The sequence below is a fragment of the Melanotaenia boesemani genome, chromosome 1 (assembly GCF_017639745.1).
Source record: "Melanotaenia boesemani isolate fMelBoe1 chromosome 1, fMelBoe1.pri, whole genome shotgun sequence".
Classification (NCBI taxonomy): domain Eukaryota; kingdom Metazoa; phylum Chordata; class Actinopteri; order Atheriniformes; family Melanotaeniidae; genus Melanotaenia; species Melanotaenia boesemani.
Window position 1 is genome coordinate 26,409,664 of NC_055682.1, and position 13,145 is coordinate 26,422,808.

At 39.2% G+C, this 13,145-nt stretch overlaps 1 protein-coding gene across 1 annotated transcript in view; it reads right to left on the bottom strand.

The window, feature by feature from the left end:
• The window catches only part of ush2a (Usher syndrome 2A (autosomal recessive, mild)), a 250,130-nt gene that overhangs the window by 131,799 nt on the left and 105,186 nt on the right, over positions 1-13,145 (bottom strand). Inside the window, 1 exon segment of the mRNA XM_042001931.1 lies at positions 3,734-3,864. Coding sequence (XP_041857865.1) covers positions 3,734-3,864 — 131 coding nt within the window.

A 13,145-nucleotide genomic window follows, 5' to 3' on the forward strand; every position in this document is an offset into this window, starting at 1 on the left:
AACCACAAGCTGTCACTGTATTCAGGCAACATAAATAATTGTGTCTTCAGCATATCTTCAACAGTCAAACCTAGGTGGTGTAAGAGCATTTTTTTTATAATGTCTTTGAAAAAAAACACATGTAAAGTGTTGCATTTTCTGAAATGGCACAATTTCTGCAACATTGGTAAAACAACTTTCTGTGGGTTTCAAGCTACCTTTTCAGTTTGACTAAAAGAATAGTTCAATGAAATTTCCAAAATTTAACCACAGAGATGTGTGTAAATAGGTGTGAGAAGCTAAATGAACAACATTAAGTAAGTAACCTCTCAGAAGGCAGTGCCTGCTCTAGGGTATTTAGAGCGTTACTTCAGTTAAAACATATTTCAGGAGAAATTAGATCTGGGCAAGCTCATATTTCTAAGTAATCATCTGCAGTTGCATGATAATTGAACTGACTGGCACACACAGACAAAACCACATTTAAACACAGATCAGTGCACAAGTGGTCAGCGGTTTTCGAGCCTCAGATTTGTGCGCAGATGATGCATTTAAGTGCTGGTGGATAGCTGGGTCATCTGGATTTTCATTGGATTTTCTTCTCCGGTTATGTCAAAGTGGGAAAGATGCTTTCTATGACAGAATAGGTCGCCCTCTTCTTTTAGAACACCCAATTTTTTCCAGTTATTTATTGAAAATTATGGAGTTTAACGTCTCATTGCACTCTGAAATGAAGGCATAGTACAAATAGTTAAAGAAATCATGGAATCAATTTTCAATCAGACCAAAATGTAGTAGACTTCTTTGGCAGATACAGCAGCTGAACACATACTTTTTAGAACAGAAATAAAATATTCTTCAGAAAATTGTTCCCATATCTCATGCAGAAGGTCCCACAAATGAGTAGCACTTGTAGGTTGCTTTGCTTTCACTCTTCTGTCCAGTTCATCCCAAACCAGCTTAATGGGGTTTAATTCTGGAGACTGTGCTGGCCACTCCATGTTTTCAAGCTTACTATGTTGTACTTTTTTCCTGAGGTAGTTCTGGCACAACTTGGAATTGTGTTTTGGGTCAGTATCTTGCTGTAGGATGAACCCCTGACCAACTAGGCGCATACCAGAGGGTATTGCATGGCGCTGCTGGAATGCTGTGGTGGCTGTTTTGGTTCAGGGTGCCACTCACTCTGTACAAATCACCAACCCCAGATCCAGCCAAACAGCCTTACCTTTTTTTTTTTTTTAAATCTGGCAGTTCACCACTTACCTTTGTATATATATATATATATATATATATATATATATATATATACACACACACATTTTATGGCTGTCAAAAATAACACATTAACAGGTGGAACCAATTTATGTAATTAACTGCGTTAATATTATTAACGCAATTAACGCATTCACGGCATGATAAGCCCCATCCATCTCTCTGTTATGACGGCGGGAAATGGAGAGGCGAGATGGAAAGCGTCAAACCCGCACTTTTTTTTTTTTTTGGCAGGACCCTTCTCTAACACAATAGTTGGCTGGTGGCAGCTAGGGTTTATTCTTCAGCTTTGCAGGGGTGGGTCTAGAAAAGTTTTGTTGGGGGGCCAGGCAGGGGCACTGACCAAGAAAAGGGGGGCACAAATGAGACTTTTATTTGGTCTCGAGTTAATGAAAAATTGAATTGATTATTACAACTAAAGTGTAAAGTACCTACATCCACCTGCCTCCTTTATCTCAACCTGCATTTGGGTCCTACTTCCTCCACGCACAACATAAAGATTTTGATTTGAGTGTTTCAGCAATTGGGATTTGGCTCTTTAATTTGTTTGTCTATTTTCATGATAAAGTAGCCAATGCACAGTTAAGCTTGACCTATGCATTTATTGGCCCATAGTCTTTGCCTCTGTATACATGTATGGGAGAGGATTCAAGTAAATCCCTGACACTACAATAATGTGGACTGTGTGAAATTACATTCGAGACTCGAGAAGATTATGTTTTTTTCTAACTTCCTCAGTGGGAGATCATTGTGCATCTACATATAGCCAGAGTTCATGGGATCTTTAAAACATCTATAACTCCGAATGCTTTTTGGTATTGTATTTGGGTATGTCAGCCTTTATAATTATACAACTTCAATTTTTATGTGATTAGACATATGTATGTGTGTGGCAGCTCACCCATTCACATTTTTATGATCATATCACTACCCTGTGTCATGCTAAATTATCACCCCCCCGCACTGGTTTTCCCATTAGGCTAGCTCAACAGGCTAATAGAGGAAAGTAATGGGCCCCAGCTATATGTATCTAGGGGAACACTAATAAGCCGTGACACCACTCCCACTGTTAATTATCCCAAACTAGCCTAAACAAAGGAATTAACCCAGCTGGAGAAGACACTCAAACACTTCATCACACATCCAAAATACATATAACCACAGACTCACACATAAATCAACACTGATATACATCATGTGAAATGACAGAAACCCTGCAAATCCAGACACTCTGCACTCTGTCACATTCTGATGAAGAGTTTTTGATAATGTAGTGATACTAATGGAGAACAAACATATAGTTGTGTGAATGTGTGTGTTTGCTTGGGTGTGTAATTACTTGGCGGCCTTATGGAAGCATGTGTAATAATCTCTCATCATCACTTTCATCATCAAAGTCGTTGACTCTTTAACCCCTCTACATGTATCTGTATAGATGGATTAGGGAAGCAGGGCTCTGCATGTATGCAAGTGTGTGTGTGTGTATGTGTGTGTGTGTGTGTGCGCGTGCCAGGGTGCAAAGCTTAATTAGCTTGCAATTGGTATTCACGCGTGGTGACTGCAGGGAATGAGTTAATTGCAGCCCAATTCAAACGTTGACACACTTTCAAAGTTTTTTCCCTCTCCCTGTCTTCCTGACAGAAACCAATGAGGGGCTACAGATCACATTTACTAGATGAGAGCAAGTGAGAGAGAAAACAGGAGAGGCGGGGGAGACAGAGAGAGAAAGAAAAAGAAAAAAGTGGATTAGATGAAAAAGGAGAAAAAAATGGATGAAGTTGAGAAAGTGAGTGAGTAGAATAAAATAACAGAATAAGAGATTAAAACAAATGTGAATGAATAAGATTCATGAAATGTTAGATCAAAACTGGTTAAACGGACACTAGCAGTGCACCAAACATTGCCACATCCAGATGTGTTTGCTGAAATCAGTGGTGGGGAACCTTGGCCTGTGTGTTTTACTGTAGATGTTTCTCTGCTCCAACACATCTTAATGTGTTTCTGTACAAAACATTTTAATTGAATCAGGTGTGTTGGAGCAGGGAAACATCAAAAACTTGCAGGACTGCAGTCTTCAAAGAGCAGGGTTCATCAAAATCACAAAAGTTGTGATATCATAGTGATCTTTCACCACTGTTCACAAAAGGAGAGTTATATAATTTTGATTCAATATAAGCGTTTGATCCCAACTTTGAAAATAAAGAAATTCTCTATAGAATTTTATGAATTTTTAAGATGTAAAAATGAGATGCAAAGATGATCCAAAGAGAAAAAAAGAAACATGCTTCAGACCACAAGTGTCATGCATATGTGGGCATTTATACAAACAAATAAATAAAAACAGAAAAATTAAAGCTGGTCTCTGTTGTGTTTTTGGAAAAAAACAGATAACAGTTTCCAGTCTGTTGTTAACACATGAACCTGTCTTGTTCTGCTCTCTCATTACCATAATATACAGTATATAAAAAGTGTCATACAGTACCTGAGGATCAAACAAAAAGAAAGGGCGCCCATTTTTTATCTGTATGGCCAAAAACTCTTCTTGATCTCCTGGAGAGAAGGCACAAAGCAGGAGGCCATCTGGGGAGCGAGTTCTGAAACTTAACTCCACACCTGAAACAAAACCGGATCAGGAACAAGTTTGTGAGAAATCAGAGACAGAGAAGCAATATGTCTCTGCTGAAGCCACTGCAGGTGTTAAAATTAAAATAATTAATTAATAAAAAAAAATAGCACAAAAATAATATTTGTATACTTATTTCCTTCAGGGTGTTCATATACATACAAAATACCTAGAAAAACCTGTAAACAAAACTTGTCATTGTAATTTTCAAATTTACCTGTGAAGCATGTTAAGAATGTAAGCTTGACAAAAATCAAACAAACGAAAAGCAATCAAATAACACACACAGTGTAGGGCACAGTCAGAGAAATCAATTAAAAGACAAAGAAAAAAAACCAAAAATCATCAAAGTATAAAACAATAGTTTAACAATTAAAACACAATAAAACATGAGTAAAATCAACTTTTATTTCAATCAAATACCAATAAAAGAGGACTGTCTTCAACCAAACCACACTGTAGAGTTACTGGTCAAAACCCCAAATCTCTAGTGTGAGGTTTCATATAAAGCATGAATTGAAGAGTAAGTAGTATGCCCAGTTAGATTAAAAGTAAAGTGGAGAAGAATGTGTGAATGTTACATTTCTATTAACAATGCTACTTCCCAACAGCACTAAAGCTCTAAGCCAACTTCATTTTCACTGTAAGCCAGTCGTCTACGATAATCTTACCACTAAGACACTTTGGGGAAAACATGCACATCAAAAAACGTGGTCTTTGTAGGCAGACCTGCGTTCTCATTTTAAATAGATTTTAATTGTAATCTCTTCCTTTTATCTCTTAAATCCAGAGCCTTCCTTTCGTCCATTATGAAACTGAAAAAGGAGTTTAAACACTGAGCAGGATTTCCTTAAATTTCATGAAACTACAATAAGTGCAATGGTTAAAATCAGAAACTTGAACAGGAACCTTTAAACTAATGTAAGAAAAAAAATTAAATTATGTTTGGAAAGATGCAAAAGTAAGGTTACTAGGAATAAAACCTGAACATGAAATTCTCAAAGAGATAAAAGCCTAAGGAGACATTTTATAAGATTATGGATTTAGGATTTGATGAAACAAGGTATTGGGAATTAAGCTGCATTCCATTCAGTCTTTAATCAGAATGGTTAAGGAAGTTTTTCTTTAATTAGGTTGGGAACATACTTTTTAACTTCATGTTCATGTATGTAAATCAAACCAATCAGATCAAATTTTATTTATAAAGCACTTTTTATACACAATGAAGCACAAAGTGCTTATCATAATAAAAACAGCAATTTTTGCATATTAAAAACACAAGCTTTCACACAGCCAAGTAATAACACAATTTAAAAACACACTTGGTCATACTCTCACACAAAAACAAACACAAAAACACACATCAAATAAGCACACATCAAATTAACTTAAAAACAATAACAACAAATAAGAGCAACAATTATAAAAAAATAAAGAGTTCATAAAATCAATGTACTGGGGCTAAAACAACAATAAAAAGTGAATAGAGAAAGCTACCTAAGTAGCATTTAAAATAAATAAGTACATAATTAAATAAATAAAAGAATTAACATATAAAATAATAATATGAATAAAACTAAAATGAAATCAACTAAAGAAAATACAAATAATTAAATTATGGAGAAATTCATCATCTGCATATTTGTTGACATTCTTGCTGATGTTCTACACTTCCAGGACTCCGCTGGAGACAGGATCATTGGGACGATTTTGCCCCAATCACCCCCCTCACAATCAAAGCCAGCAAAGGGCAGATTGTCTGATGTTTGCAAACGACATCATGACTGATTTTCCTGTGTGTGTGGCGTGTGTTAAGATTGATTTTGTCCGGTCCGATCTGCTCGGATCGTAAAAAAAGATGATGTTTAATATTTGTGTCTAGTAATCCTGTAGTGTAGAGGGTGCACCAAGAGGAGCTGAGCACGCACAATGTGCAATGTCACGTGTACTGGAACAAAAGTCAATCAAGGTCAATTACTGCAGACTAGCACAACGGGGGACAGGTCCTTTTAGCCTTCTGCTCCACGGCTGTGGACCTGAGGGTGCCACAGACAGTGGAGTCATTTAAAAAACACCTTAAAAAACTTTTTTATTTAGATAATCTAGTGTATTTATGTAGTCTATGAAATTGCGTGGTTTTATGCTTCTCTTGTTTTAACTTGTCCTTTGAGATTTTTTCTAAAATGTAAAGTGCATTAAAAATACAATTTATTATTATTATTATTATTAATATTATCATTATTATTATTATTGTTGTTGTGTATAAACAAGTTCATTGAACGGGTGAACGTGAACTGAACGAACTGTATTTCTGCCAGATAAACGTTATTGTGAGCGTGCTCATCCTGGCATTTGTGAATGGCATTCTCTCAAAGTTGAACTTTGTTCCAGAGAGAGACAGATTTCCATGTAGCCTTCCAGGCAAAATCCTGGCAAAAACACATCAACAGGCCTTAATATATAGGTGAAAAACACCAAATCTGGCAACACCAGCCACCAGAGTGTTGCTCCGTGCATGCATCATCAAATTGTGAAACATGTAGGCAAAATCCAATGAAGGCAGCAGCACCACCTCTGCCTCAATGATCACTACAACATCTACGTATGATCACTTAAAATAATTTTTTGAAAAGATCAGTGATGATCCAGGGAGGAGAAATTTTGCCTTTTTGTGTAAACTTTGCCTCCCGGGTGTCAAGAAGCAACTCCAGACATCATCAACGTCAACAGAAACCTGAAACGGCATACTGAAATAAAGCATTTGGCTAGCCTTCCAAGATATGTGAACTAAATGTCACTAAAAACAATCTAAAGACTTGGCAATGGCGTGCTAAGGCAGATATCCTTTATCTCCCACAACTAAATAAAGGTGTACAGTAGCAGCAGCTCAGTTGTCTTCATCTCCAGCCGCAGCTGGAAACCCTTTTGCAGTATATTGTCGCAGACCTGCAGCCTTTGAGGAAAGAGGAACCCTCAGCTTTCATAAACTTGACAAATGCAAGACATATGGTCTTGCATGCCTTTTTCTTTGTTTAGTTTTTTACTTGTTCATTTGGGCTAAATATTGCACTTTTATGACCCAAGTTCTAGAATTTTATTTTGCACTTTAAATATTGCACTTTGAAGTACATCCTTTGTTTCCTACCTCAGCCTGGTTCCTACTTCTGATAGTTTAAAAATTCCTCACTAAAAAACAGACCATCCAAGCATTCAAGCAAGTTTTTCATCATGTTTTTATACTGGAGGAGTGAAAGCTGCTTCTGGCTATGAGAGTGGACTGAATGGGTGGCAACAATAGGAAAATGCCAGTATTCTGATGGGTAATAGCTCACAGCAACATACTGGGAAAAAAGAACTATGAACTAGTTCATTTTTAGAACAGTGAACTTAGTTAAAAAATTTGAATTATGAACTATGAACTGAAGTAGTTAATTTTAAAAGGTGTGAACTGAACTTCAAACTAGTTCATGTAGAAATTGAACTTTCCCAACACTGATTATTATTCATTGATAGTAACGTACCGCATTTTTGGCAGTAACGGTAACAGCGTTATAATGACGGGAAGAGTTATCAGTTAGATTACTCGTTACTAAAAAAAGGAACACCTTTAGCAACACCGTTATTCCCATCACTGGTAGTTTGCAGTTTCCATGACTTTTTCATAACTGTTTTTTTTGTGTGTGTGTGTGTGTGTGTGTGTGTGTGTTTTTCGGAAAGTCAGAAGCTAAAAGAAAACCATCATTGCTTCTTTTTGTTCAGCTGACACAAGAGAGATCTTGTGCAATCTGTCTTTTGTTATCATCCAGTGCATGGTCTCTAAATCTGTGAAGGTTTAAGGAATCCTGTAATGTGTGCCAGCCTTAACGGGCACACCAGTAATTTGCAGGATGCAAGTAAGAAACTGTTAGAATTTAGTTATATTTGAGAGAAAAACAGAAAAACAACATCTGTGACATTGCAGATGGTTTTTAAGACCCATAAATTACAGCTATCCAGTCATAGTGTTATATTCAACTTCATGTACATGTTGTGTTAATTTTCAAGAATGTGCATAGAAGATGGTCAAAAAAAACAACACAGGATGCATGAAGTGCACAAATACCGTACACATGCTGCAAATATATTGTGGCATTAATCCAATGCAATAAGCTCATTTGTTGATTTACAGGTTCATTCTTTTATTTTATCATTCAAAATGTGGTTTACATGCTTTAACGTTTTTATTTTTCATGTAATCAATAAGGATTTTACAGATCTTTGCAACTCTGTCTCTAACACTCCATTTTAGTTCCCATCTCTTTAAAGCTCCCTTCTCAAAAAACCATGTGCTCTAACTGTACACTGAATGGAAACTGCTCATTCTTTGTTTACCCTGTTAACTAGGTAATAAATAGTGACATATTATGTAAAGGTGTTTCATGTGATGGCATTAAATTAAAGAAAAAAAAGTCTGCACTAACAGTGTGCATCGGTCAGGTAGGTGTCTTCAGGAAAGAACAATTTTGGTCTGAACTTAGGAATTTCTGACTTTCACTTTTCTTTTATTACCTTTTGCTGGCACAAAAAAACACCCAAAGCCCCCCAAAACAAAACAAAAAGTATAACTTTAATGTGAAAAGAAATAATGGGCCCTTTATAAAGCTTCAGTAATGTGGGAAATTCACACACACACACACACGCACACACACAAACAGCAACGAATTCATCCAGCGTGCTGCCCTGTCATGTTACTATGGATCAGAGATTGAATCTTAATCCACTACTAGATCCACATAACGACACAGACACCACAGGTTTAAGTGTGTGTATAAGATGATTTGTGTGTGTTTCAGCTTTTTCTGTCTCCACAGAGAACAAAAGTGTGGGAAGATCTGAAAAGTTGAATGGAAGCAGTCCAGAGTTCAACAGAAGGCACAGTTTGCAAAGCAATTAGTGTCTTTATTATTCATTCATTCGCTTTGTCCATTACGGGTCGCGGGGAAGCTGGAGCTCAACCCAGCAGTTTTACCAGGTGAGAGGCAGGTTACACCCTGACAGGTCACCAGGCCATCGCAGGGCCAACACAGAAACAAACAAACAATGAAAATGAATATAAATAAACTAATTCTAAAATCACAGTTTTTGTTGATATTATCAATTTGCATTTAGTTAATTCCTGGAAACATTTTTAGAATAGTTATAAATTTTTCTAAAGACTCAGTAGTTGCACAGAGTGACTGCAAGAAAAGATGCTCTATGTATTTTAAACTTGCAGATCAAGCAAGCATTTGTCATTTACATTCATGACCTTGTCATCGCAGAGAAAAGTGAAGTCATGACCGATACCTGACTCTACATTACAGCCCTTTAACCTTTCCTCTTTATCACACCTTTCTGATCTCTCAATCCTTCCTTTCTTTCATCCCTCTACTTTTATCCTTCCGCATTTTTTGGGACCTTTTCATTCCCCTTCTCTAATACTTCCTATGAATATACTTGATTTCCTTGCATCGTCAGTCCTCTTTATTTCTTTCACGCCTTCTTTAATGCATCTGACTTTCCTTTCCTGTTTTCTAGTTAATGTATGTTGTTCCGCAGAGTAAAATGGACATAATATATCACCAATGTTGCTTCCAGCTGATCTCGTATGGGGACAGGCTGTTGAGCTCATGACCCAAATTCAAGGAATGTAATGGTGGCAAAACGAAGCTGCTTTATTTACCTCATCAGCGCACAGTTTGGTTACATTTTATACAACACAAAACTGGTCTATTTAATTGTTAAAAACACTATATTGAATATTGTTACATTCCACATTGTATGTGGTCATTTTTGTGTATTGTGCTGATTTTCTAGGTGCTCCTAGTGGTGGCCTCTTTCAGGCAATCAATGTCTGAGAGTGGCCTATAAAATACTGAGGCTCTGCACCTCTGGGTCTTCTGGACACTTTTGCCATTACAACATGTTTCTTTCAAGTAGGCCTAGGTTTTTGGTTTCTGTTTGTTAGGGTTTTGTTGTATGATACCCCTTATTTAAGAAATTGTGTTTATTTCTATACTTTTATTATCTTTAGTTTTCCAGATTTTTCTTGCAGGGTAGAGCTGCCATTCTTGTTTCCTTATAGATAACTTTCTCATGGTTATATTGAAGTTAGGGTAGTTCACTTGTAGCTTTGTATCTTTTTGTTTTTGTGGTTAGGAAAGTTTTACATTTATAGTTCGGGGTGTCGTGTTTGTTATGTTGGACTTGGCTCTCCCTGAAGCTTTTGTGCCTTTCTATGTTTTATCTGGCATAATATGCTAACATTAAATGTAAGAAACTCATCCTCATCTGCATCTTCTAGAGATGTGTTACCTTCCTGTTCCCCTAGACCTGCCTTAGGAATGTAACAATATACAGATACACAGTATTTGGCAGAGCTATGATGCTGACCGCATTTTCACAAAAAAAAAACAAAAAAAACAAAAAAAATGTTCCTGTTTGCCAAGGAAGTTGGAATTCTGAGCTTGGAATAAAGTCAAATCTGAGTTAAAAATTCTCCAGTACGAACTCACAAATGTAGTAGGTTTTGCTCGTTGTTGAGCTCACTGAATGTGGTGGTGATAAAAGCTACACAAGCTGATAAGAATGCACTATATTCTATTTCAAATATATTTTCAAATGACTGGCTGTGCTTATTTAAAACGTGAAATGAAACAACTGAAAATCAATATCTACCTTAAAAAAAAAACTGCCCTGCTATTATCCTGGTGCCCAATAGCACAGAGAAACAACAGAAGGGATTACCACAATATTACACACAATACTATTTAAGTAGCTTTACTCTACTATTGGGGCTGATTAGTCTATATATCATTATTAAATTTTTTCCAAAGCAATACACAGCATGAAACAGTATACTTGTGCCTGTGTTTATGTATAATGTAGGTATGTTTGAATGAATCTGCATTTCTTTCTGACAGACAAGGTGTTGGCCAAGCACGTCAAATGTACAGCATCTAGTGACATGGCTCGTGCTCAGCAATACTCCCTTCAGATTTTCCCATAGGACTTGCACTACTTCACACTGACAACCACTTTGGAGCCATCAACAGACAAACCTGAGCATTCACCATGACAGGTGACTCTGTCAACCATGCAGTTCAACCAAACACACTTTACACAAACACATGCACATACACAAACACACTTCTACAGTGCAACTGCACAATCATAATAAACCAGTATGCACTTGTACACCTGTGTAAACATTAAACCCTCACAGAAACACGTTTACACAAATATTTGGAGCTCCATGTGCAAAATCAAGGTTAAAGCAATAAGATGGAAAACTAAATATCAATAATATTAGGTACCTTATGAGAGGTGTCTAAAAAGGAAAAAAACAAAACACAAGAAAAAAAAAAACAGGAAAAAAAAAGTCAGCTCTTTCAACTTTTCACTTTTGTGTTGCCTGGGTACACATTTTGTAGGCTTACTGGTTGAATTCAGAGTTAATGGACAGTTTTAGTTCAAAAGCACCCCTATGATGATGACAAATCATGGACCCAGGTTTCCCTTGTCTGGATGTGGGTCACCTGGGCTCCCCTCTGGAGCCAGGTCTGGAGGTGGGGCACGGAGGCGAGCACTTGGTGGCCAGGCCTTTGCCCATGGGGCTCGGTCGGGCTCAGCCCGAAAGGGTGACATGGGCCCTTCCTCTCATGGGCTCACCGCCTGCAGGAGGGGCCATAGGGGTCGGGTGTAGGGTGAACCGGGCAGCTGCCAGAGGCAGGGACCCCGGCAGTCTGATTCTCGCCTGCAGATACTAGCTCTAGGGACGTGGAATGTCACCTCTCTGGCGGGGAAGGAGCCTGAGCTGGTGCACGAGGTTGAGTGGTTCTGGCTAGATATAGTTGGACTCACCTCGACACACGGCTTAGGATCTGGAACCACTGTCCTTGAGAGGGGCTGGACCCTCTTCCATTATGGAGTTGCTGCCGGTGAAAGGCGCTGAGCAGGTGTGGGCATGCTCATTGCCCCCCAACTCGGCAATTGTGTGTTGGGGTTTACCCCGGTGGACGAACGGGTAGCCTCCCTAAGCCTTCAGGTGGGGGGACGGGTCCTGACTGTTGTTTGTGCTTATGCACCAACAGCAGTTCAGAGTACCCACCCTTTTTGGAGTCCTTGGAGGTGGTGTTGGAAAGTACTCCTTCCGGGGACTCCCTCGTTCTGCTGGGGGACTTCAATGCCCACGTGGGTAGTGACAGCGAGACCTGGAGGGGAGTTGATTGAGAGGAATGGCCCCCCTGATCTGAATCCGAGTGGTGTTTTGTTGTGGCATAAGACTGTCCACATGTTCACTTTGCACCAGGACACTCTAGGCCGCAGTTAAATGAACGACTTTGTAGTCGTATCATCAGACTTGCGGCCGCATGTCTTGGACATTCGGGTGAAGAGAGGGGTGGAGCTGTCAACTGATCACCACCTGGTGATGAGTTGGCTCAGATGGTGGGGGAGGATGCTGGTCAGGCCTGGCAGACTCAAGCATGTTGTAAGGGTCTGCTGGGAACGTCTGGCAGAGTCCCCTGCCAGAAAGAGTTTCAGCTCTCATTTCCGGCAGCGCTTCAACCATGTCCCGAGTGAGTAAGTATTGTACCGGGAGTAAGTATTGCCGGACCCCCTTGTATGAGCTGTCCGGTCCCTGTACGACCAGTGTCGGAGCTTGGTCCGCATCACCGGCAGTAAATCAGAGTAATTTACGGTGAGGTTTGGACTCCTCCGAGGCTGCCCTTTGTCACCGATTCTGTTCATAAATTTTATGGACAGAATTTCTAGGCGCAGCCGAGGTGTTGAGGGGATCTGGTTTGGTGGCCTCAGGATTGGGTCTCTGCTCTTTGTGGATGATGTGGTTCTTTTGGCTTCATCGGGCCATAATCTTCAGCTCTCACTGGAGCGATTCGCAGCCGAGTGTGAAGCGGCTGGGATGAAAATCAGCACCTCCAAATCAGAGACCATGGTCCTCAGCCGGAAAAGGGTGGAGTGCCTTCTCTGGGTCGGCAATGAGGTCTTGCCCCAAGTGGAGGAGTTCATATATCTCGGGGTCTTGTTCACGAGTGAGGGAAGGATGGAGAGGGAGATCGACAGGCGGATTGATGCTGCGTCTGCAGTGATGCGGACTCTGCATCGGTCTGTCATGGTGAAGAGGGAGCTGAGCCAAAAGGCAAGGCTCTTGATTTACCGGTCGATCTACGTTCCTAACCTCACCTATGGTCACGAGCTGTGGGTAGTGACCGAAAGAACAAGATTGCAAATA